We start from the raw sequence: 26,787 nt of genomic DNA, 5'->3' as shown, positions 1-26,787 counted from the left end.
TGGTGGGTATAAACAACTGATAATGATAAGCACTATAAAAATCATGCCAGGAAGGTTTGAACCTGGGCAGTTTACATTAATTCAACTTTTTGACACTAATGTCCCTGTGCTTTTAGCTCCTTGTTCCAAGCTGTCATAGACTTCAAAATATGTTCATTAACACATCAAAATTTGTGAGACATGAAGATTCTGGGTTTGCAAGAACATGAGGTCAGTCAGCTTGGGGCTGAACAAAACAAAGTGAGGAATGGGTGCTCATTTATTGAACAGCCTCCATACTGGGCACTGAAAGAGGCAGGACTCCTAACAAAAAAAAAGGTGATGCATGACCAGATTTTAGTTTCAAAGCAGGTTTAATTGAGTTTTTCTTAAATTCTGAGTGATGGATTGACCTCGGATAACTTCTGGTGTCATTCTCTGTGTGTACATGCAATTGCATTTTATTAGTAATCATACTAGTTTATTGTGGGCAGATACAGCAGTACCCATCTTCTATGACTCCCCAGGCTGTGTTGACCTCCACTATCGTTCATTCACACTGCTCCATGTAGGTTAAAGAAAGTGATTTAGTGATGTTTGTACCAATTACCATATTCCAGACTCAAACTGGTTGCTAATCAGGTTACCTCTGAAGTACAAATCAGATCTTTATCAGCTTAAAGGTATTTGGCAAGTGTCAAAAACACTTGGTAAAACTCGGTGGTTTCTGGGGAGCAACTATTTACACACTTTTCCATTATCCCTGCAGCCACATCTGTTTGCTTCCAGTGCCTTCAAGAAAGGTGTTTGTAGTGCTGGGGCCCATACAGCTGGTGAATGTCACTGAGGGGAAGGGGGCCTGGGAGAAGAAAGGGATGAGAAGCACCACCTGCGGGATGAGCATCCCTTAGAGACGGGAGAGACCCCAACCCTATGGGGATCTCCTTAAAGGAGATTAGAAGGAATGTCCAGCCACGCACCTCTGAGAGATGGCTGCTTGGCAAGCTTGAGGGTTCACCCATGAGGAGCATTTTGAAGCTTTTGGTGGACAAACCTTTTATAAACTCTTTCTCTTGGCCAGATGGTAACAGGATCCCCGCTCTGATCCCTGTCCAGGGTGGGGATGGTCCCAGGCTGGTTCGTGGCTGAGCGGCACAGTGGGATGAATGCCCTTCTCAGGGCTCCTTCATCAGCAAGCCAAGGCTGCTCCAGAGCCTCCCCATGCCCAGTACCAACACTAAAACCCAGCACTGTGATGGCCCTTTCCCATCTCAACCCCCTCCTGGTCCCATGGCAGGGCAGCCCCAGCAGCCAGGAAAGACTCAGCTCCTCCACCAAGAGTGAGTACCACTGCTCTGCCAGGCTGGGGCACTTCTCTCCTCTTCCTCCTGGAGGGAGGGAGACCACTGTGCTCCAAACCTTTCCCCTTTCTGGGAATGGGCATATACAGCCCCTCAGTGCTCACCTTCCATCCCGAATCCCGCTCCGAGGCACCCTGATGCTGCCGTGAGCAGGAGCTCAGCCACGAGGAGTTACACATTAACCCGGGCAGTTAGCTCCCTATCTCGCCTGTGTGCTCTCACTCTGGAGCCAGAGTGTCTTTCTGTCGGTGCCTTTCCTTCAATGAGCTCTGAGATAAGGGCTGATCTCCCCGGGCACAGGCGCTGCAGCCCTGGGGTTACTCCCGTGCGACGACCCCGCGTCTCCTGCAGTGTGCTCCAGGAACCCGGGCAGGAGTGACCTGCCAACAGCCAGAACTTTAGCTGCAATTTATTACAGCTTTTCCACAGCTCCTAGGCAAGATTACCTTGCTTTTCACCTGGGTTTTGCCCTTCCTCTGCCAGGGCAGGGTGACTGGCACTGCCTTTCCCCAGAAGCCCTGCCTGTGCCCAGCTTCCTCCTCACACTGAGCCCAGAAACATCCCCCATCCAAGCCAACACCCTTCCTTCTTCCACATCCTGTTTTGACACATTTACACACCTCTTTTGATTTTCTACCACCTTTCCTGATGTTTTTCAGTTGCGTTCTCTCTGATCGCCTTCCAGTTCTCTCCCATTTTTTTTTTTTTACACCTTGATCTCTTTTGTGTAAATTTTATTCTGGAGACCTTATGCACCATGTTAAGGCCAAAGACACTCAAGAACAAAGACACTTAAGCTCTACCCAAGCATTGGCCTGGACCTGCCTACTGGCCAGGCAGGGTCAGAAGAGCAGTGATGCAAACTCTGCCAACGTGGGAGCGACTCATACCTGCATCCAACCCCGTGACTCAGATTTGTTCCTGCAGATGTTAATATGCATGGACTGCCTGCTATGTTCTTGTCAGGGTGGGTTTATTTTCACGGAATCACAGACTCACGAGATGGTTTGTGTTGGAAGGAACATTTAGAGGTCATCCAGTCCAATGAGCAGGGACATCTTCAATGAGATCACGTTCCTCAAGGCCCTGTCGAACCTGACCTTGAGAGTTCCCAGGAATGGGGCATCCACAGCCTCTCTGGGCAACCTCTGCCAGTGGTTCACCACCTTCTTTTTAAAGAGGTTGCTCCTCATATTTAGTCTGAATCTACCCTGTTTAAGTTTCAAACTCTTTGTTTCTGCTATGGTCAGTATCTGTATCTGCTCTCAGTTTTCATCTTCTGCGGCAAATTCTCCTTTTCAATTTAGCACAGAGCGTCTGACTTGCCCATATTTCATTTTGGCCCATATATCTCCTTTCCCTCAGTCCTTTGCAGTTTCTCTCCCCACGTCTCAGGGCTGCAGAGGTGACCAAGCAATTTTTGAGCCAGCCACGGCCATGCTCAGCCTGTGAGGAGTTGAACACATCCCTCTGAGGAGCAAGGCGTACCAGTCACGAACCCTGATGGAAGGAGAACTAGAACACCAAGTGTCTGCTTACTAGCATAAAAACCAGGTTGTTCATGCTCTCTGATAAGTTATCAGATGTGATTCACTAGGCTGTTATCTGTTTTAGCAATCACAGCATGGGCATTTCAGCACAGGGTTTTTCAGTATGCTTAGGGTGGTCAAGGAAAAGCACTTAAGTGTTTATAGAGCTATGTAAGTTATAAATACAGCTGTGATAGTCTCATGCCCTGCAGAGGAGGCATGCCCTCATGGAATAATGGCAGCAAAGTGTGTTTTCATCAGAAAGATATCTACATAGATGGCCACCTCACGTGGCTTTGTGTTCAATAGGGATTGACAGTGATTGTGTTGGAAAGAATCTGATTGCTGCTGAAGTCAGATCTATAAATGGAAACCAAAGAAATCACAGAGTAAGATAAACTCCTGCTACAAGGTCTTTGACCTTGAGGGTCAGAAATTTAGCATCTTCTGCAAATCTTTAGAAATACAAGTCACATCCAAGACAGTGATTTATTTTGAATTAATTCTTGTTATTTATTTTGATAATTTAAATATACATATAAACAGAGACACACAATTTAAACTATTTAATGGGTATTGTAGCCATAAAATAACATTGACAAATAATTCACGGAGTTGATGTTGTGGATTAATGGTTAGTAAATAGCAAAGAATGTGACTTCATGGAATAAGATGATGTCATGTGATAATTCCTCAGGGTGTACTAGACTAGAGCTTATTCAGTAAGTGTTATGATTTTGGAATATATCTTAGTCCATATGGATTAAAGGAGTAAACACAAGCACAAAGGTTAATGTGATGAAAGTCTATCAAAATATTCCCTGAGATTACAAATTCAGACATTTCATTTCAGTCTTGGGCTTTTACACTTTTTATTATCAAATAAATACCACAACGACAATGTTCACATTAGAAATAAGACTGTAATTACCACACTTTTAAACAAAGTCCTTCTCTGCAACATGGGTAACTCTAATAAAATAATTATCACATATCATTAGGATTTAATCAGGACCCTGGAAGCCTCAGTTTACTCTTAGTCACAGGTGTGTAGCAAAATGAACAACAGGAAAAATATATTTAAAGCACGTTGCAAATAAGGGCTGAAAAATCACTGAATACCCGTTCAGGTAGATCTGGTGTAAAGAGGAACTCTGGTATTCTGTGCTTGCCAGTTAGGTGAGAGTGAAGTAGTGGCCTCACAGAATGAGGGAAGGCATCTGCTTGGAAGCATTATTAGTTTATTAAATTGTTAGTTTAAACCTCAATTTCTAAACAAGTTTAGTGATGACAGAAAACAAATAAGGCTACCAGTGCAGTCACTGAATGGCCCACACTGAATTAGAGTTTAATGGTCGTGGAAACATTATGCTTCTGACTCTTACAGAAAGGCGAGCAGATGCAGAAATAAGGACCAGATATACATTTAATAAAAAGCTGTGGGTGTTCATGTGGGTGTCAGAGTTGTAGATTGAAAATCACCACATTCCCTTCTCCTCGTGACATAAAACTGAGGTTTCTTTCCATTAGATTTCTGGAAGATGACGGAGTACAAATTTGCATTTATTCATTGTTTGCATTCTCCAGAAGTTAATTAAGAAAAATACAGGAGCAAACACGCATTTGCCTTGCCAATTAGCTCTGATTTTATTAATAGGGGCATCAAACATGCTGTCCCCTTGATTGTGCAGAGCCCCACTCTGTTTGCAGGTTTGCCAGGGACAGTTGGGCACTCACTGCACAGGATGCTGTGTTAACAGAATTACTTTTGCATGTGACCATCAATAAAAATAGTTCTTTGTGTTGGTGGTGGGAGTGTACTGAAGGATATATTCCTTGATAAAAGGGAAGAGTGAATGAACTGGCAACCATAAACCATTAGGTAGATGTAGCACAGGTTCTTTATACAGGGTCACAAAAATACAATAGCCACAGCCCTGTTAATGTGTCTGTAGATGTAAATATTTATACATCCACATAAAAACACCTCTGCTACCTATTAACACCTACTCCTTTTTCACCTGTCATGGGCATTTATGAAATTTCACTGAAGTTTACAGTTCACCTTTTTTTTTTTTTTTTTTTTCAAAATGGTGGTAAATCCACTCAATACTTCTGTTAAAGAAAATGTTAAAAAGCAGTCAGTGCTAATTCATTTTATGTTTGACACAAGCACTCAAAAAATTGAGCTGCTCTAGAAGTCTGTATAGGGACACACAGCCCCAGGAGATTTTTGTGTCTTTCCCATAAAATTTCTGTAAATAAAGTCCACTTGGAAGTTAGTGGAAATAAAAAGAAAGTATAATACAGTTGGGGTTTTTTTTTTAAGAAATAGAAGGCCACAACAATGTTGGTAATAAGATGATGTGCAACAAAGAATAGTCAGTGGTAAAAATACTCCTTTTTTTCCTGCTAAGGAGATTACAAGGTTATAATTTGTAAAATAAGCATATTCCTGTTAATTAAATTAAGGACTTGGGCTGCATAAGCAAATATCAATCACAGGAGAGAAAGAGGGAGAGGGATGCTGAGTTTCACACATAATTTGTTTCTGGCTACTTAGCAGGGCTATGACAGACATTCGCTAAGTAGAAAGCAAACATTTACTATTTAGTTCTCCTTTGCAGCTAACACCTACAAGCCTCTATTAGCAAAAGCCTCCTTTGGCAGAGAGGATGGTTTGTTGTGAAAAATTTTTCCCTGTGATGGCTTTAAAAGAACATTTGCTGCTAATTCAAAGATGTGACAGCACTGATTAATTAACAAACATATTCTTATGCTTTTATACATTATAAGTGGCAGAACAGTTTATCTTGCAGCTCTGATTCAGGTTTACTGGAATGAGCAGGGATCCTTCTGCCTTCACTGAAGTCAAGCCTTAAATCAGATGCTGGAAAGGAAATATATCCAGCATGTGCCCCATCCCATGGGTGTCCCGCTGTTCATCTTGCTGGGACCAGATGGGGTCTGATGCCATCAGACAAGATGGCAAAACGATCCCTACACCCCCAAGGGAGGGGGGAGCTCCTTTTGGGATTCATGGCTCCACACCCCACTCTCAAACTTGCAGCCTCAGCTGGCTGTGCTCAACAAGTGCCCTTGTCTGGGGAGGCATTAATGCCACTCTGCTAAATGTCAGCTCCGAGTGGCACAGCCCCAAAGAAAGCGGGAGGAATGCTGTGTCATGGCACGGGCTGCCAGCTGCCAGGGCACGAGAAAACAACAAAGCCACTTCAGCTGAGCTCCTGCAGGAATGTGTTCCTTGGAAGGAAAAGGAAAAGGGGGAGAGAGGATGAGCGCGCTCAGATGGGAACCGGCAGTTTGAAAACCTGTCTGAACAAACATATATGGCACTTTCCCGCTCTTTATGTTTCAAAAATTAGAAGAGAAAATGTGAGATTCTTTCATTCATGTGTTTGTTAAAAAAAAAAAAAAGTTGCAATGGGTGAGCAATGTAAAAAAAAGGTATTAAAGGTCTTATTTAGATGGAGATTTTAGACCACCCTGAGTACCACAGAGAGATGAGCTGATGAAGTGCTGTTGCACATTTTGCCATATATATAATGTTTTAATTGTCTAAGTGTCCATCCATGGTATTTTCTTTCTATCCTGGGGCAAATCCAATGGAGTAATTAACCACAATGCTCTTGACCAAAGGGTAGCAGAGATGAGCTCAGATGTGGACTCACTGAAATGATTACTGGGACATGACACTTACTACTTGACCAGCCTTAGTATCAGGAAGGAAAGAGAGCAAATGTGATACCTGTTTTCAAAAGGGGTCAAGGGAAGATTATTAAAAAAATTAGAAATCAGTAAATAATTAGCGCTGGATACCTTGTTTGAAACCCCAATGGAAAAAAAAAAAAAATGTAACCTTTGTTTCAAAAAGTCCCTCTAACAAATATTGCCCAGGGTTGAAGAATTACTCTGCACATTCCTTTTTGTCGTGTTCTGTAGTTATCTGTAGCCAACTACAACCAAATTGACATGATCCTGCACTAAACTCATCTTCAACCTGGTTCATTCAGCCAAACTTAGGTCCTTGCACATCTTCCTAGACAGACTCTTCCAGTTACAGCAAAATATCTGAAGTATGTTGAACACCAAGGTTCTGTGTTTAACCAATCCCTAAATCAGATGGTTCTACACAAAACCCAACCAGAAATCAGCAAAACTGTCAATCTAGAAAATGATGTCCCGTGGAGTCGGCTCTAATGTTTAACACAGCAATCTTAAAGCCTCAAACCTCTTGAGGCAGGGACCTGGCACCAGGCAGCATGACCAAAACATTTACCAGGCAAGAGGTAGCCAACTCTCTAAATCAAACAGTGTCTCAAATGCAATGGCATTTTTCCCCCCAAGATTTAAAAAAGCAGTGATGGTCATTCCAAATTTTGAGCTGTGACACAAAGAGATTTACTTCTATAACAGAGTTTTTGAATGGTAATAATCTTTTGTCGCTCTTTCTATACATTGAAGTTGAGTCTAGAAGTAAAAGGTAATTAAATACAGGGGTAGAGAGAGTGAAATTTGTAAGGTTTGTGCCCACACTGCTCCCAGCCCATCTCCTTTGATTTCCTCAGCTCTTTCATGGTGGGATGGGGGCACTTGGCACCACAGTCAAGCCTTCCTGTGCTCCTCAGTGGGGCTGGAAAGAGCTTCCAAGGACAAATGCTGGACCCTGGTCCTGACCATCCCTACAGCAACACAGCAAAACCTGTGGGGCCAGATTGCGTATTCTTTGAAGGTAAGGAGGAAATGAATGAAACCATCACCAAAGCAAGGTAACAACGTACAATTTGAGGCAAGCTGACGAAGGAGAGTGGCCTTTCAGAGTGGTGTGCATCCTGCTGGCCTTTTGTAGAGCCAGCTGCGAGGCCTGGTGGCTGCAAGGTGTCCAGACTTCCAGATGTGCAGGTGCAAAGCCTGCAGACATCAAAAGCACTGATGTTCACACCCATTACCTGAGCACCACCCTTCTGTATTTCAAAGGGAAACCAGCTGAACTTTCCCTGTAATCACCTTGTGACATCCCTTTAATGAACCAGATTGTACAGGACCTTCGTGTCAGCCAAATAAAGAGGGTGCTGGCATTTTATTTTCCTCTGCTAGGATCCCTCCCAGCCCTGTTCTTCCTGTGGGAATTCAAATTCACCCAGGTTATCCTGCAAGAGAGAAAAGGCAGAGCCAGCAAAGCCACCACAGGGTATGGTGGGCAAAGCCATGGTCATGAATTGGAAATGTTGGCACAAGGCCAGGCTGAAATCCCAGGATAAGGGGAAGCACGAGCTGACAAACTCCTTGCAAGTGCATTTGGCATTTTGTAATTTGGTTATGTTGCTTTCTGGAGTTTAAGAAGTCACCTCTTCACTCAGGGTGATTGAATGTGCCATGACAGCAATAAATAGGATATAGTAAATTGCCCACAGAGATTTGATTACTTTGACTAATTAATTAACATGTGATTGCTTGTTCAAATAGTAGTCAGTGGAGACTTTCCAATATGAACCTAGGTCTGTGACTGGTACCTGTCTCAAAGAGAAAAAACTGCAGAAATTTCTGTATTTAGGATGTGCACATACATGGTATTTCCTCCCCTTCTGCAAAGTGGATCCCAAACTCATATCCTGGCATTTCTGACCTGGGTGAGTAATCTGTACATTTAAAAAAGGCTCTGTGCTGTGCTTCTAAAGAGCTTCTGATCAACCACCACACAAACAATATTTTTTCTCCAGGTTGTACAGAGAAAATAGTTTGGCCATTTGTAATGGTCAGTAATTCAGTGGGTACAAATATGTGAATGGGTGGCTCTATGTCACTTAATCTTTTCCTTTCTTACACTACAGTAGCAGAGAATCAAGAAGGGACAAAGTGTTTTCTATAGAACAGGAGATTTAAGGCCCAGAGGAGCCTTAACAAAACCCACATGAGGTCTGACAAAACTATTGAGAAAGTATCTTGTCCTGGGGTTATGTGGTTGAGAAATTAATTTCAGAATTAGCTTCTACTTGCTGCATGGCATTGGAGAAAGGAGGCTCACTCTTTAAACTCTGTTTCTCTCTTCTGTAGTTGCTCAAGTAACTCAAAACTGTAAGCCAGCTGTAAACAGGGTATCTGTCCATAATATTTCTGAGATACGTGAGCTGCCTCATGACCCTGTTATGACTTAGAGCAATTCTCAATTTTCTGGTTGGGAAAACTGTAATTTTCCCCATCAGGAATTCAGGCGTTTTGCCATAGATTTCATCTCCTTTGATCCACGTTTTGGTTTTGATTTTACCTAGCAGCCTGCTTTGCATTGTTGCTTTTCTAGCTTTCCCACAAGTAAATAATCTCAAGTCAGTGAGAATCACCCCCATTATTCCTTAGACCTACTCTTCGGAATCAGAGCAACATGAATCTAGACTTGGAATTACTGCACCTGCTGTATGTCACAGGAAAAAAAAATTATTTGAGAAGACAGAAGATGGTGTGACTATCCTGAATTATCCCATAGTTTTCTTTGGTGCTGAGGACCCAGCATCCACACTGGACATGGCTGAAGGGAGTTGCTTCAGGAAGGGTCTAACCTGATCCCATGGACTCAGTGGCCACTGGGGCTAACACCATGTCAGGGAACCTCAGTGAGCACAAATCCAGGCCTGGTTTATTCCAAAGAGAATTCAGTCCCCATGCTCCAATGGCACTTGCTCCTAAAAGCAAACTGAAGCTCAGCAAGGAGGGAAGTCTTTTCCTTCAAACTATTTATTTTTACTCCAGCTTAATGATGCCAAAACAGACAGTCTGTTTTCTGCTGCACAGAAACAAAAGTCTAGTTTCACTGGGCTGGAGAGGGACACCCCACAGTCAAGGACATGAGCTGCTAACTGGAAAAGTCAATCCACCCTCACCTGTGAGGATCAGTCCTGAGAAGAAAAAGGTTATTTATTTTCCATATTTGATCCTTGTGTTTTATTTTTTAACTACTGCTTGAATGAGTAATAAAATTTACTTTTTTACTTCCATTCATCTCCATGGTTAGGATCTGGAGAGGTGGCTACAGATCACTTATAGCTCAGCATTAATATCAACATTATATAAATGCAATCTGATGAAATATTTAAGTTCTAAGCATTCCTTGAAAGCTGTGGAAAGAGGAAACATTTAGCTCTGTACAAGCAGCCACTGGCTGGCTCACAAACAAGCCAGCAGTAGCCATTTAAAGAACGTTGCAAATCCCTTGGACAATGTGCATTTTATTAGGAAAAAGAAGCAGTGAAGAATGCACACAGCAGGAAAAAGCAAACGCAGTAACTGACTTTAATGTGGATAAAAATGGTGGCACGGGGAGAAATTCTGTTCCAGAAAGGTCATTCCTTTGCCTCTGCATTCCTTCCCCACATTTACATGCTGCTTGCTGGATTCATCAAAGGTCTTCATTATTCGTTCTCAGCACGCATGAAACAATCACTTTCAGATATAATGACCTAATTACTCAAACAAGACAATAAAAAAAAAAGAGGCAGTTATTTACTTCATACGTTTAGCATTTAGCAGCTCTTCAGAAAAGCCATTTAAAGGACTTATAGTAGGGAGTTAAGCCTGGAGAACCGGGATCATCTCTAAGGGTGGGGTTTGATAACTATAGGTACTGGTGATGATTCCCAGCCATTATGACTCAGGCTGTCCCAACTTAAACTCCTCTCCCTACGGATCAGGGAACCATGAGCTGCACAGCAACGATGTTCTCAGTGCTTTTCTCCCCCACCTTCCTTGTGGTCAATCCCAGATCACCCTGCATGCCCAGAGCCAGACGGGGGCTTTCAGTGACTCTGGAACGTCTACACAACACCTACACGAGCCAGCATTATCTTCAGAGATAATTTCTGCTCCCTCTGTATGTTTTTCTACTTCCTGACCAGCACAGAAATCAGATGCAACAAGGGAAAATTTTGGATTGAATATTGGTAAATGAAGGCATAACCAAGAGCATTTATTACTCAGACTTGCTGTGCCTGAAATGAGACCCAGTCCAAAAGGTGGATCACAATGCTTCTTTATTTTGTGTTGTTCTGTAGAATGGAACAGTAGCAATGATGCAATCAGTACCAGTAAATGTCCCAGTCAGGCAATGACTCATTTGGCACCCACATTTTTGCAGGAAAAACAAAAATAGATACTGGTTTTATGATGATGCTTATCAGTGCTGTGTCATTTACCTAACCATATAAATTGTCTCAATTAAAAAGAGGTGATTCTGGGGACAAGAATCAGAGTATGAACTTTTGAGCCTCTATGCAATTTCCCCTACAGATGTGAACTTTATTTGCCATCCCAGTACCTCTGTGAGCGTGGGATATTCATCCAGTGTCAGGAATGTTTCCACATATATACTTGACCCTGTTCTGTTCAATACACACCATCCAAGTACTCTGCAAGTGTCAGATATTTATCCAGAGAATTCATCAGGAAATGCTCCCAGATATTATGCTTGAGCCTGTTCTATTCAACATACACCATTACAGAGAGACCCAACTCATTTCCTAATTGCTAAACATTTCACACGGAATGGCAAACGGAAGGTTTAAGCCTCAGTGGGATCATATGTGTCTGACCCACAAATAATTGTGCGACACCAGAAGGTTTATTATCTCCTAGCAGGAAGGAGAAGCATATTTCTTAATAGATTCCCCACCCTGGGCAGTGCAAGCCTTCCTTTGAAGAGTGTCTCTATGGTAATTGATGTTAATGAGCAGCCAGCAAAGGAGAAACACTGGGTCACCAGGTAGGAAGCCCCCCAAGAGACAATCTAATTACTCTCCAAAACAAATTACTTTCAACCAAAACAAATTACTTTCAATCACTCTGCAACAGATAAGATCAGTGGAGGGAGCTCAAAGCTGATGACAGCTGGAGACTGAGGCTTCATGAGTTTATGGATTGATCGCTTTTCTCTTTGGTCCGTTTTGTTGAATGACAATGGAGTGACAGAAAACTGGAGCCAAGAACTGAGCTCCCTTTCATTTAATTCAGATGAATGTCGAGGACCTGCCAACTCTGTGCTCTTTGCTGGGTGGCTCATTGATCTGAAATTGGAAAAGCTGGAGCCACGTGTGTCCACAGCTGTAATGGGAGCAAGACTCTCCAGAGGAATAAATATGCAGCCTGGGAGACTACAAAATCCACTCCTTGTGCATCTTGTTATGTGAGGAAGGGAAAACATGATATCATTGCTTTTTTCCCCATGTTTATAAAGATATGAGGCAAAATGGAGCCTTCATTCTCATGAAGCCTCAACAGGACTAAACTACAAATATTAATTTAAATTGCAGCTCTACAGGGAACATAAGTCAGGCAGTTAGATGAGGGTTGAATGATTAATCAGTGGGGTTTTGTATCTGCTATTTACTGTGCAAAGGGGTGTCATTGCTGCCTCTGTGTGTGAGAAAAACTCATAAATTTGGGGATCACTGTCTTTTGAGAAAGGTGCTTGTATTGCCACTGGAGCCACGAATTGAAAAGGTTTGTGCAGAGCTCAGTCACAGTTCTGCTGCCCTTGGTGTCATTAGTATTGGCTGCTTCCTTCCTTCTGTTATACAGCTGATGGAATATCTGCCTGGCTGAGTCCAAACCACACTGGTGGCAATCTGTGCCCTGTTAGTCCAGGCAATGGGAAAAAGGGCATCTCCTACCTTGCAGCAGCAGCTCCTCCTTTTGCAGCGAGGCTGCAGTGGCAGCGATCAGTAGCTGTTTTGTGACAGGCTTTATCTGCTGGAAGCCTCTGATAAAGAGCAATAGAGAGGTCTCAGGGAGCATTTGCTATTGATTGAAACCTCGGTGCCCCACACAGGGAGCAGAAGGATTCCTGCCTTGCCCTGGAAATGATCTGAACCAGGTTAAATTCTGAATTGACTGGGGAAAGTGTGTGTGTGTATGTGTTTGGTGTGTGACTGTCTTTACAGCCCCCTTGGCAAAAGGAATGCCCAAATCCACAGATCCACAACCCAGAGTATATGAACTACATACTGACTCATGTGAAAGAGCCACCATGGACTCCACCTTCCCATCCTCAGCACATCTGTCTGCTTTGCCCGCTTCAGCAACTGAGGGCTCTCTGCCTCTGGTTGTGCAAGGTTCTTCTGCTACCTCCAGACATGAAAGAACCAGAGGCAATGGGTCTCTCACTTTCAGCTTGAAATGTTCAAGGAGTTTTATTTCCAGAAAAATGAAAACAAATCAAAGATGCATTTGACATAAAAATATTTGGTGTTTAAAAATGGTAAAACAGAATTGTTCTGACCATTATATGTCTGATCACAGTTGTAAATACACACAAAACCCATTTAGTTTAATTCTTCTTCTTATAGCAAGTCAATGTACATAACACACAATAGCCTGATACTAGAGGATTCTACACTCCTTCCAATGTTTGTGACGTTTAGGTAGATCAATACCTTGCAGTAATGCAGATATTTCATTTTACTTTCCGGTGGTGTTTCAGATTTTATCTCTTGCTGAAACAAGTTATATAATGAAGCTGAACTACTTCTGGAGTAAGACATCCATTACTAGCTCGTTTCCTCACTAGTCAGATGTGTAAAACCTAAGTAAACTTGAATTACTTTCTAAAGACCATGCAGGCTCTTTCCATGCTGATTTGTTCTGCTTCTCTTACTTTCAAATGGCCTTTTAATTGGCCATTAAAGTAGGAAATTATGGCTGATTAGGATCAATCCAAATGCAATGTTTTGGATGGACTGGCTATTTGAACACCGTTCTTTTAGATCCCATGTCGTTTCTACTTTGTCAGCTAAAGGTCAGTTTCAGCTGCACTGGCAGGATGCTTCAGTAACCTTTGCCCTTCAATTCTTGACCCCAAATGTACCACAGCCATGTCTGGTGGCAGCAAAGGGGACCAGCATGCAGTAAGGCACATCAGAGAAAGTTACTCAGTTTCCCAATTCATAGCAAATTGTGCAGCTACGCCCAGGCTATGCTTTAGGCTTCATTTCAGATGAAAATTACTTTCAATGACCTCCAAGAGGAAGTTTATTAATAATCTTCCTCTCTCTTGAGCAAAGCCATCGTAAAACTTCCTACATGGTTGTCACCATTGTTAAGGACTGAGTCTGGGGGTCTTCTGAGAAAGGAGGCAAGATATCATTGCACTTCTTAAAACCCAGGTGATGTAATTCCATGTACTAAACAGATTTTGGAGGAGTTGCATGAGAATTTTATTTTTTCTAAGATATTTCTCCAGGGTTTTAGGCCTATGGTACAAGCTGGAGTGAAAGGTTAGATATCTGTTGACTCAGATGAATCATTTTGCTTTCCAGAAGCTGAGGATATGTGTGTGTGCAAAGTATTAACAGTCTTAAATGATTAGGAAACTTTGTACTAGTTTTTGGGTTTACATTTGTTCAGACTGTTTCATAAAGGGCTTCACGGTTTCAGTCCTTCCTGCAGTATCATCATAATCAAAGGTGATGACAGCAGGTGAATAAGCAGTCATGGGCTGAATTTGATAATCATTTACATCTCTAAACAATTTATACAGTTCTGTTGGTGTCTCGGAGTTCTTAGTAGTGATAAGCAGCAGTGTAGCATGAAATATATGACAGCAAGAAAACCATGAGTCTTAGCTGGCTTTCTTAGCTCCCTTTCTACCTCTTTTACTGCAAAATATGGTAAATTGTTGTAATGTGTTCAGCACGCACTCATTTTTCTCTGATCTCCATCATTTGAAGGCCTAATAAAAAATAATAAATGCCACAACTATCCAAAGTGGGAATTCCCCAGACAGGGATTCTTACCTTTCACATCCTTCAGTCTTAACAGGGCTGAGCCATCCAGAGCTAACCTGTGTAGGGACAATCTGTCCCTGTAGGGTGGTCTGATTATTGGCATCACATAAACCATAACAACTCTCCCAGTTTCTCAGTCAAGCCTAACTGATTCTAGCTAAAACACCACTTAGATGGTCATAAGCATAATAAATACCTTTAGTGATGTAATTTATTACCATCTTCATCACTAGAAGACTTTGTAGTATCAATTTTGCAACAAATCAGGATTATTATCATAGGTATTTTTGAGAAAACATCTGCCTTTAAGCAAAGGTACAATCACATTTCTGAGATGGTTTAACTTCAAGTGATAAGAAGGATTCAGTCCAAACAGACTGGCAGAGCTAAACCCCTTTCACGCCTCCCCTTCTTACACCTCTGACTGCCAAAAAATCATCACCTGAGCACCCCTCTCTCAGTGTCCCTCTTAACAATGCACCTCCAGCGAAAGTTAGACCTCTGTGGGACAAATTCATCCCACATTTCACACAGTGAAATTATTCCGGGGTCAGGTTTGTTTTAGTGGGCCTGTATTGGTCTTGTTGCCAAAGTCTTTGCAAATCCTGGCTGCCTACTATGCTCCTCAGGGGTGATTTTGTGGTAATTGTCACTGTATCAGGCTGAATAAGACCACCTGATTAATTCTGTCCAGATGTATTTGTACAGGACCACAGGTCCAAGTATGCACTCTTGCAAATTTGAAGCATTTCTGGTATACCTTCCTCTACTGTTCTCTGTCTATTAAATGAAAAATATTTCTAGTGAAGCTGGAACTTGTCATAAAGACAGCATTATTTAGTCACTGTCAGGAAATGAATACAGGTAAATGCTCCAAGGATACCACATTTGACTGAGAAGCTGATGATCTAGAGTCGCCCTCTTCTAGGAAAGCTTCCCTTATGGTTTCCACAAACAGATTGCATAAACAAAGTCCAGGGGCATTACTCCCTAGGTCAAGCTGGAAATCAAAATATAATTTGTTGGCAAAGAAACCTGCAATTATTCATTTCTGTTGCAGGACAAAGATCTGCTCAAAGCAAAAGAAAAAAAATGTAAGAAAAACACAGCTTTTGTTGGTTTAGTGCTGGAGAAGTACAGTACTAAATATGATCCCATAAAATCAGTAAGGTTTCTTCTGTAGCAGAATTATGAAGGATTTTATAGCACACAGAAAAGATGAGGTGGATGAAACACCTCTAAAACATGAAATATTGGCTTGCAGTGATGAAAAAAAAAGCATTTAGGCTATTTGAAGCTGGTGGGAATTTAGTGAGCTTCAGAGCAGACCTAACCAGAAGATATCATTTGACTGTGCAAGCTCCAAGTTGATTCCAGGCTCAGTATTGCTCTCTGGAATGCATTGACTGATAGCAATAGCTGAGGAAGCATTAGATAACAGAATGGTGAGAGATATTTGAAATTGGTTGTCTGGCTGTGCTCCTTGGAAAGAACCAGCAACAACACATGCCAATTACAGTAGCAACAATCTCCCCAGTGTGTTGACCTTCCTTAGCAGAGCAGTTTTAGAAGCAGAACACCTCTGGAAGTGGATAATTTGGAAAATCTATAAGTCTCTGATGCACTTGAATCCTACAAATTCACTGAGGACTGTGGTATCAGGGAAGAGACTCAGTGAGTGCTCGTCCCATCCTATGACATCCTGTCAGTGGGTGCGCACAGCGGGAGCTGTGGAATCTCAATTCTGCACTCATTCACAGCCCGGGGAGAAATATTGTCACCTCCATGCCTCTTGGATTGCAGAAGCAGCTGGAAAGCAGAGCAGTCCCTGACATATGGTGGAGTAACCTCTCCTTCTTAGGCAGGTTTTTTAACTTGTGCTGTGCTGATAAGGCTCTTTATAGAACAAGCTCGTGCTCGAGTAACTGCGTATCGCAGTGTCCTATGTCTTCACTTCTGACTTCCCTCATTCTCCTGAAGTAAAAGAAAAGGCTGGACTGCTCTGCTGGCTCTCTGCCACGGGTAAAATAATTTTCTTTTCTCTGTCACTTCTGGGATGACTGGCAGGAACCACAGCAGAAACCAGAAACCGGCGGCATTAGCACTGACATCTCCAGCCCTGCCTGGAACCTTACTGCCCTCAGAGTATTTGCAGCCTCTGTAATTCTCCCACCTCTGACTTCAGAGAAAAGGGGGGAAGACTGACAGATCTCTTCACAAAAGTAATATTAGATCACACTCGTGTAATCCCAACTCCAAAATCTGCAGGAGGTCCCAAAGACAGCCCAAAGGAAGCAGAAAGTCTTCAGTGTTTCTGTGGTATTTCCCTCTTCCTGCAGTGACTCGTAAAACCAAAGCTTTCACCATGATATTCCAAAGATATTCCATAATTGAGAAAATGTCTCTTCATCCTAAACACCTCCAGTTTATCACATTTTGAGTCTCACTCAGCTTTGAGTGACTCACCTGTATAATTCTTCCTTTGATTTCCACCACAAGGCAGCCTGCTATGACCAACTTTGACTCATGGGTGGCTTCTTGCCCTATTTCCTCACCATTTTTTGTGGCCACCTTCCTTAGTTTCTTTTCAGTTGGTTTCAATGATGTCGTTATCTAATACGGTACAAGTCCTCTGTTACCTTTTTGGTTTGTTCCAGGATTTCTGGATGTTTGACTTTTAATTATAGCTAATTTTATTCTTCCAAAACATATTCACTTCAGCTTCATTATTGCCGAAATCTGGACTTCTCGTTCTGCAGAAATTGCATTGGGACATTGAAAAGTGCAGTGGAAATAAATGATCCATTGCAACAGGTGAAAATGCTTTTGCAATTGTGTAGTGTTTAGTTAGGAGGTATTTTTGTTCTATAAGATTTTCCTCCTGGGTTTTCGGGTGTTTTTCCCATCCTCATAAAAGCAGAAAATCTGACACTACCAGATTTCCTTGTTGCAGGAAGCAGGTCCAGCATTGGAAGTGAATGTGGGATTTATCCTACAATACATTTGTTCTGCAAACATATCTTTTTTTCCTGCAAATGCATTTGTACGAACATGCAAAGGCATGTGTCTTTCTATTGAACTTTGATAAAACATGCCAATAAATGATAAAGTTCAGTGACACAGACAGGAACTGAAATTAAAATAATGTGTCGCAACTCTTGTATTTTGAATTCAGTGCTCATTTACTAGCTCATTTATCTCTAGCTAAAAATAAGTTATCTTTAGTTTCTAGCTAAAAATAAGTTACCTGAATCTGAGTTAATCATCTAGGCTTTATTTTTATTTTTTTCTTTACGGAGGCAAGAAGAAATGAGCACTTCCAGGGTATATTCAACCCATATCTCTTCAGCAGCTGTGATAGGATTGGCACCATTCCGTCTAGTTAAGTGTTTGCAGACACTTACCTCTGTCAGGGACTACTGGGGAACTTGCACAAATCATTTAGGTTGGAACCTTCCCCTAACAAGAGAGGCCATTCCAAAAAATTAGTTAAGTGCTTAACGGTTAAGTACATTTTTGTTTTAATTTGATTAGACACAAACCCTTTAACATCAGCTGATGCAACATCAGCAACAGCAACAACGAAAATAATTTTTAAAGGTTCTCCATCAATTGTTGGGAAATTCTCCTTTACAGTCAGCTTTTTCACTGATTTGAAATATCATTTAGTGCAAGTGATTTGTCCTTTCTGCCTCAATTTTTGATCCTCACAGAGATGAATGAATAAGCTCCAAGCATCAATTCCTTACTGCTTGAAAGAAGCCTGAAGTTCCTGATGAAGAAAATACTCGCAATTATGATTATTGTTCCACTAGAGTAAAGCAGAAGCAGTGGTCATAAAACAGCTTCAATTCACTGAGATGTACAGAAAAATTGAGCTAAAGAAGCCCTTCAGATTAATTTCAGACTATAACCTCTGCGTGTGTGGTGGGTGCTCAGTACCTTGAAGAATGCCAGGATGAGTTACATGCACAACTGCTGTGGGGCCCAGGGTTGCAGGGCAGGAACTGCCTTTGTAGCAGCCATGTAATAACATTGCAGAGGAAAAAAAGAATTAGGGACTTGCATGCCTTAGTATTATTTACTGGGCTTATAATACTGTGAACTTCCGTGATGTAAGGAAGACCAGAATTGGTAGGAAAGCCCACGCATGATTTGGAGGATGCAGCAGGAGACACCTGAATGAAAAGTGGGCTTAATCCTTATTAATTATTCAGCAATCATGCAGGGAAAAACTAGGGTCTTTTCTGGGTGTTTTAAGCTGATCACCAAAAAATGCCCAGAGCTAATCAAAAGCAGTAGCTGCTTTTGAAGTGATTGATGAGATTCAATCCCTCGCTCCCAGTGAGTTTGTTATGTGAGACCCTGATCATCCGAACGCGGACTGATCGATGTCGTTAACTCCAGTTAAATACACCTGAAGTTGCACATGAAAATAAGTGTAAGAGATCATCCCACAAGCCTCTGTGTTTTTGTGTGGTTTGTCTACGTGCTCATCCTCACTGAGCTAAGGAAAGCTTGTTGTGGGAATGTTTGCAGGAGGGAGATGCAAGTGCAGGGACAAAAGGGTGGAAGCGAACAAGCAAAATATAAAAACAGTATGTGGAAGGTGACCGAAGCTTGGTGCTTCAGAGAAAATGGTCGGGAGGTGGGGTTATGTCTTGTTAAATTGTCATTTAATTGTCAATTGTGGGGGGGAGGGGAGTGAAATTTTTTTATGAAATGACCAGTTTCCTTTTTGGGAATCTGAGAAAATTCCTTCAATGATCACTTTGGATGTACAACAGAAGAGTCGGCAGCAATCCGTTTAAATATGTCTGAGATACAAATACGCTGGAAAATCCCCAAATTTGTGAGTCTTCTTCTTTTCCAGGGGCACTCGCTCCCTGGCAGGAGCCCACGTGGAAAAAAAATCCATGCGCAGAGCAGAAGAAAATTTCCGTTTGAAGCTTAAATCGGGCGATGCAGTTTTACTTCACCCAGGATTTCCCCCCACCAAGTCTCTTTGTAAGAAGTGGGGACAAACAGGAGCTGGAGAGCGCCCCCAGAGCGGCTCCCCCGAGGCGAGGCAGCCGCATCCCAGGGGCCAGGCTCCATCTAGTGACACGGCCGGGCATGGCCGGGCGGGGATCCCGCCGGGAGCCGCGCCGGGACACCCGCAGCCGCCGGCACCTGGCCGGACCGGGCTCTGCAGAGCCGGGCCGCGCTGTACCAGCGCCGTGTGCCTCCTGGAACCGGCAGCGGCGTTCCACCGTGTCGAAGAGGCGAGCCCAGGGGTAGGCAGCAACTCTTTTGATTTCTGAAAAAGGAAAGGAAATACAGGACGGGCAAGGCCGGAGGCAGGGGCTGAGCCGCGGCGGGGAGCGGGGCAGCCTCCTGCCACTGGGTGGGCTGGGTACACACCCGCCCACCCCGGTCCCCGTCCCGGCAGCACATCGGGGCTGCGGGACGCGCAGTGCCCCGGGAGCGCGGCCGCAGCCTCGCAGGAGCAGAGAGCGCGGAGATGCAGATGCGGAGGAAGCGCCCTTAGGGTGTCACCCGCTTGATATTTTCGGGGGGAGTGACCGATCCGGCTATGAAATGGGCTCCGTATCGGATGCGGCCGGATCGATGGAGCTGATAAGGGCGAGCTATAAAAGGCCGGGGGGCGGCTGCGGCCGCGCTACAGCCCCGAGGCGCCGCGCCGGGATGGGGCTGCGCCCCGCCGCGCTGGCGCTGCTCCCCGCCGCGGTGTCCCAGGGGCCAGGCTCCATCTAGTGACACGGCCGGGCATGGCCGGGCGGGGATCCCGCCGGGAGCCGCGCCGGGACACCCGCAGCCGCCGGCACCTGGCCGGACCGGGCTCTGCAGAGCCGGGCCGCGCTGTACCAGCGCCGTGTGCCTCCTGGAACCGGCAGCGGCCTTCGACCGTGTCGAAGAGGCGAGCCCAGGTGCAGGCAGCAACTCTTTTGATTTCTGAAAAAGGAAAGGAAATACAGGACGGGCAAGGCCGGAGGCAGGGGCTGAGCCGCGGCGGGGAGCGGGGCAGCCTCCTGCCACTGGGTGGGCTGGGTACACACCCGCCCACCCCGGTCCCCGTCCCGGCAGCACATCGGGGCTGCGGGACGCGCAGTGCCCCGGGAGCGCGGCCGCAGCCTCGCAGGAGCAGAGAGCGCGGAGATGCAGATGCGGAGGAAGCGCCCTTAGGGTGTCACCCGCTTAATATTTTCGGGGGGAGTGACCGATCCGGCTATGAAATGGGCTCCGTATCGGATGCGGCCGGATCGATGGAGCTGATAAGGGCGAGCTATAAAAGGCCGGGGGGCGGCTGCGGCCGCGCTACAGCCCCGAGGCGCCGCGCCGGGATGGGGCTGCGCCCCGCCGCGCTGGCGCTGCTCGCCCTGGCGGCCGCCGCCGCCTCCGCGCTGCCGCTGCCGCTGCCCGACGCCGGCCCGCACCTCAACTACGGCTGGGGAGAGCCCATCCGGCTGCGGCACCTCTACACCGCCAGCAAGCACGGGCTCTTCAGCTGCTTCCTGCGGATCGGAGCCGACGGCCGGGTGGACGCGGCCGGCAGCCAGAGCCCGCAGAGTGAGTGGCGGCGGGGATGGGGATGGGGATGGAGACGGGGCAGGGCCGGGGCCGCGGGGGTGACGCTGCTGTCCCCTGTCTCTGTCTGCCCGCAGGTCTGCTGGAGATCCGGGCCGTGGCCGTGCGCACCGTGGCCATCAAGGGCGTGCAGAGCTCCCGGTACCTGTGCATGGACGAGGCGGGGCGGCTGCACGGGCAGGTGAGCATCCGCTCCGCTGTCCCCGCGGGGATTTTCCGCTCTGGAACGGCGTCGTGTTCTAATAATGGGGTAACAAAGCTCCCAGGTGTTGGCCACTGTCCCTCCCCCACCTCCCCTGCCTGTTCTCCCTAGGACCTACGGTTCTTGTCACTGTCACTGCCCGAAAGGCTGTGGGGATTGATAGAAGGCAGAAAGGAAACGTCGTTTAGAGAGTAAATGATGTTTTGCGTGTCCCCCGCCAAAATATACCGAAAGTTTAGCTCAGGGCAAAATCGCATTTAGGTTTAAAATTCTCATCGGTGGGAGACTGTGATTCTGCTGCAGGAATAGATTTAGCTCTGCCATAGAATATGAGTATTTTCTCACTGTTCAGGTCAGGTATTCTGGAAAAAAAAATTAAAAGAGACTGCTCCTTTGGAGAAGAGTTGCAGCCAGCTAGTTGCCAGGCATACAACTCCCAGGAACATGGGTTTCCATCTCTTAGGAAGCCGCAGACAGGAAAAGGATTTTGAGGGAGAAAGGATGGTTCTCCACCGCCTCACTTTTGCCCTGCTGTAACAGCACAGCTGCAGCACTCTGAGGGGTTGGGGAGTTACGTGCCCCTCTGATGCCACTAGATCAGCTTTTTCACTGGGTTTAGCAATAGTCATGACATAAACTGATTTTTAAGGCATGTGAGTACATTCTTGACTCTAGAATTTGACAGGTGCAGTTCAGATTTAGTCTGTACAGAAGCCTGAGTTTCACAGAACTTTTCATGATGCCACAGTAAAGATACAGCCTGATTCTTTTTTGGTTACTCCAGCAAAATTTCTGCTGATTTTAATCAGGAAAGGACTTGGCCCATACTCAAAACTCTCAGTATCTTTAATAGCAGTGACACTGATGTTTCTGAATGTGGATAAAATTAAGAATGTGGAACACAGAATTAAGCTTTTCTTTCTGAATTTCGTCGCTGTTTTGGGCTCAAATCAGTCGAGGCTGAGATGAGGTGCACAGGTTCAGATTATATGGTAGGTCAATTATTAGCTTAATTCTTTAATGTATATCCAAAACAAATCGGAGCCTGGATTCTGCTCCCATTGGAGCTACCAGCTGAACTTGAGCAATGACAGAATTTTAAAATGGCTTTCCTATGGCATAATTTGGAAGGCATACACTGGAACTGCATTTGTTGGTGTAGCGTATTAGATGCAGGCTGGAGTTTTATTCTGAAAACACAACAGCACGTAACTGTGCTGTCCCATCTCCGTGCTGGGGACACCTGCTGTCACCTCTGTGTCACAGCCCAGCCAGGCAGCTCTGCAGGTAAATCTTTACCTTATCAGCACCATGCTCAGGACTGGGAGAACAAAAGGGCAGACACGGTGTCTGAGGGCTGAACCTGTGCTCCTGCAACTTGGCCTGTTTTAACACTGGAAAACTGGTGACTGGGGTTGGTTTTTGAATGTGCTGTGTGCTGTAGTCAGTAGTTATGGGGAAATGCTGAATCTACTGACATACCGTGATTCCTCCTGTGAAAAAAAATCCCTCCTGTGGGAAAAAAAAATCTGGAAATACTTAAAAAGTCTGTTTGGTACTTGTTGAAGAAAACAGACTAGAGACCATCCCAGTATCGTGAAGAGGGAAAGGTGTAGCTGAGACACAGGGACTCAATCAGTATCTGTTGTTTGTAGTCTGCACTTCTTGAGCAAGAATCTTCTTTATTTCATCATCCTTTTTTGTGAGGCTGAGCACTCATGAAGACAGCCAACAATCCAGCCCCAATGTTTGGTCATATACACATATTTTTCTGAGATATAATGTGTGTGTGTAAGGATAAATATTGCAGCATTTTATTTGAATAAAACATTTTTTAAATTACTTTATTAATTTGAAACATGCTTTTGAAAGATAACCAAATGCACACCCTTAATTTTACTCCGTGTTACTGAGGGTGTCTGAGAAAGGCTGAAAAGTATTAAATATGCTCTCTGTTCAGACAGGCAGAACATTCATGTAAGGACATTTCTGTCTCTGCAGACTGAGACATAATCAGCAGTTCTTTTTTATTGACCAAGGTTCAATCACCTGCAGTAGCTGAGACGGAAATAGCAACAAAGTTGTAAGAAACACAGAGCTGGTGTAAAGATCTAGAGAGGTCTGACCTGCTGATATGGGTTTAATATACAAATATTATGTATATTTCTATTTATATTTATTTCTATTTATATTTATTTCTATATATTTATAACTTAAGATGTTACAAGTATATAATATCTGTACAGGCCATTGCAAATGTAATACTACAAATTCATACCTAAGAAAATACCTTCTTTTGTACAAAGTCCTAACTTGTGCTGGTGTTAATTCAACAGTTCTCTTGTTAACATCAAAATGACACTTTGTCAAAAGGTCTTTGGCAATTTCAGTAAATTCTGAGTGGAAAAAGGTGGAAATTACCTTTTAACATTGTTTTACTGATTGGCCATGCTGCCTTTCTACAGACCTGATCCTGAAGCCCTTGCACAAGCAAATCCCTAACAGAGCAGGAGTCATATACTTGGATTAGGATTTACTACTGCAATTAAGGACAATTCATCTAAATCAGCTCTGGCATCTGAGACTTTTTCCCACTGCTCAGACAGGATAAATGTGGTGGCTGTGGAGAAGAACATCCCAGGATTCATCCCTTATTTAATGGGATGGACATGGAAAGAACTTCAGGGGCTCTGGAATGGAATGAGAATGGAATGGAATAGAAATAGAATAGAATAGAATAGAATAGAATAGAATAGAATAGGGATTGGGAAAGCCAGGATACCCCCACTGAGGGACTAGGATTTCTCCCATCCAAGGTTTGTTTTGTGGTTGAATACAACCAGCCTGGTGGGCATATTTGTAATTCTCACTATTCCTTGCTTTTCAGCTCAGGTATTCCACTGAAGACTGTTCCTTTGAGGAGGAGATTCGCCCAGACGGCTACAACGTGTATAGATCCAAAAAACACGGAATATCAGTGTCTTTGAGCAATGCCAAACAAAGACAGCAGTTCAAGGGAAAGGATTTCCTTCCCCTGTCTCACTTCTTGCCCATGATCAACACTGTGCCCATGGAGTCAGCAGACTTTGGTGAATATGGTGATTACAGCCAGGCCTTTGAGCCAGAGGCGTTCTCCTCGCCCCTGGAGACGGACAGCATGGACCCCTTTGGCATCGCCTCCAAACTGTCCCCAGTGAAGAGCCCCAGCTTCCAGAACTGACTGTGCTCCCACACATTTTCACAGAAATATTGAAGAGTACTGCCGGGTTTGTAGCTTTCTGTGTAGTGATATTTGAGAACTTTTTTGTGTGTTTGAGTATGGAGCCAGCCTCATCCTTGTTGTAGCTGTAAGAGATGAGTGCCAGTAGGCTGTTCTGTAGTCTAAAGAATTTCCTATCCATAGTTTTGTTTGGAAAAGGAGGATTAAATACGAAAAGTTTAGCAGCCTTATCAGGATTCCTCCATAAGTGGTGATAAAATAACTAATTTTTCTCCACCAGCTTCACTTCCATATATATTAACCTGTTATAGCTGCTTGTACGAGCAAATGCAGAAAACCTTTTCCGCTTCAGAGACCTCAAACTCAAACACGTGGACCAAAACTAGATGAAGGAAAACATCCAGCCAGATGTGACTTGAGCTGATGCTGCTTCTTAAAAGGCTGCTAACAACATTCTGGGGAAAACTTTCTATGGAAAGCATACTACTGAAAAAACAAATCTGCTTGTATATTGTGCTTTTTCTTCCCTTTGAAAGTAGGAGAAGAAAGGGAAAAATTTCTCCCCTTACTGCTAAGAAATACTTTGGGAAACTTGATTGTTGGTTTCTTTTGTAGGCTAAATTATGTTCTCTGAGGCATCAGAATCATCCAGCAGAGAGTTCTCGTCAAAATCAGTGAGGATTCAGTTTGTGGTTGGAAAGGTGCCCAGGGATAGAATTGATGTTCATCAGGTAGGGAATGAGCAGCTCAAATGAATGTTTAAATGAAGATTCTGTTGTATATAAGCATGTATATGTCATTAGCAAACAGAAAAACACTGAGAACGGATGTATAGGTCAAATCAGTTGTAAAATAGGTTTTTGTGTTTAACCTTTAACCACCAGGAATTTTTTCAAGTTACTTCCAGGCTTGATTCAGCATCCATGGGAATCAGTGGTGAGATGGTTTAGTGAGTTAAAAGCTGCAGAACTGGGTCAGGATTCCTCTTGAAAGAAAGGATTGTGAGTATCTCTGGCCAAGGCACCTGATGTCTTCAAGTTCTGTTGTCCCTCTGAAAAGAGTCAATGAAGGGATAACCAAGGTGAAAGCAAAGGAAAAAAAAAAGAAAGAAAAAAAGGAAAAAAAAAAAGAAAAAAAGCTCTACACAAAATACTGGTGTTCTTCTGACCTAGCACTTCATTGCCAATGCAATATTTATAATTAATTTATTGAATACGTACATCTGTTTATTTTGTTACTGTTATTTATGCTCAAAATTCTATTTATATACTTCTGAAGGTGGGTTTTTTAGTTGTAACAAATCTTGTGAAGTTTTGTAATCAACAGAATTTTAGCCAACAATAGCCAATTTTTAGCCAATTTTTAAATAGCCATAATTTTAGCTAATTTTTAAATCTCTGTGCATTATCATTAGTGTAATGTGTACATTTGCAATAAAAGAGAAGATCATCTTCAACACTGAAATCTGCTTGAATTTTCTGTCTCTCCCTAAATGCCATATCCACACATCTTTTAAATACCTCCAGACATAGTGACTCAACCACTTCTCTTGACAAAAAAATCCTGTGGGTAGAAGGCTGCTCCCATTTAAACATGGGAACCATTCTAACCAGCACTGCAAGGGAGAAAAGTGGTGGGTTTTGCCTGAAAAATATGTCAGTTTCTGGCAGGAAAAGAGCCCGAATGTGTCCATTTGGAAATGCAGTGAGACACAGGAACAGCAGATTTCTTGGCTGGCAAACACCTCCCATGGTGTTTTCCCATTCTCTTTTGTGCTGAGCTACTGCCACATATCCAGAGGGTTCCCACTCCTCATGTGCTGGAAGAGGTAGTTCTGATTTTCAGGTTGTTTTGTTCCAAAACTTTTCAGATTTCAGGGGGTTTCATTCTGAGTTTTGATCAGTCACTATATTTTCTTTGAACACCTTTTAAAGCCTTTCTTTAAAAAACAAACAAACAAACAAACAAACAAAAACAGGAAAAAAAACAGAAAACAAAACCAAAACAAAATAACAATGGACTTTTAAAGTTTAGACAAGAAAAGAAAAGTCACTTTTACTCTTCTGCTAAAAAATTGCACAGATTTGACAGGAAACATGGCAAATAATGGAGTTTGGAGGGT

The 26,787-nt window shown here is 43.6% G+C and overlaps 1 protein-coding gene across 1 annotated transcript; it reads left to right on the top strand.

Moving 5' to 3' along the window:
- Window positions 1-20,992: 20,992 nt before the first annotated feature.
- Window positions 20,993-26,101, top strand: FGF19 (fibroblast growth factor 19). Its single transcript, XM_039725075.1, has 3 exons — window positions 20,993-21,225; window positions 21,321-21,424; window positions 24,333-26,101. Exons 1-3 carry the CDS (start codon window positions 21,000-21,002, stop codon window positions 24,663-24,665), a joined length of 663 nt encoding a protein of 220 aa, XP_039581009.1. The 5' UTR covers window positions 20,993-20,999; the 3' UTR covers window positions 24,666-26,101.
- The last annotated feature ends 686 nt before the right edge of the window (window positions 26,102-26,787 follow it).

This window comes from Passer montanus, unplaced genomic scaffold (assembly GCF_014805655.1).
Source record: "Passer montanus isolate IOZ18808 unplaced genomic scaffold, ASM1480565v1 scaffold54, whole genome shotgun sequence".
Taxonomy (NCBI): domain Eukaryota; kingdom Metazoa; phylum Chordata; class Aves; order Passeriformes; family Passeridae; genus Passer; species Passer montanus.
The sequence above is the reverse complement of the archived record's forward strand: the minus strand, read 5'-3'. Positions and strand labels throughout refer to the sequence as shown.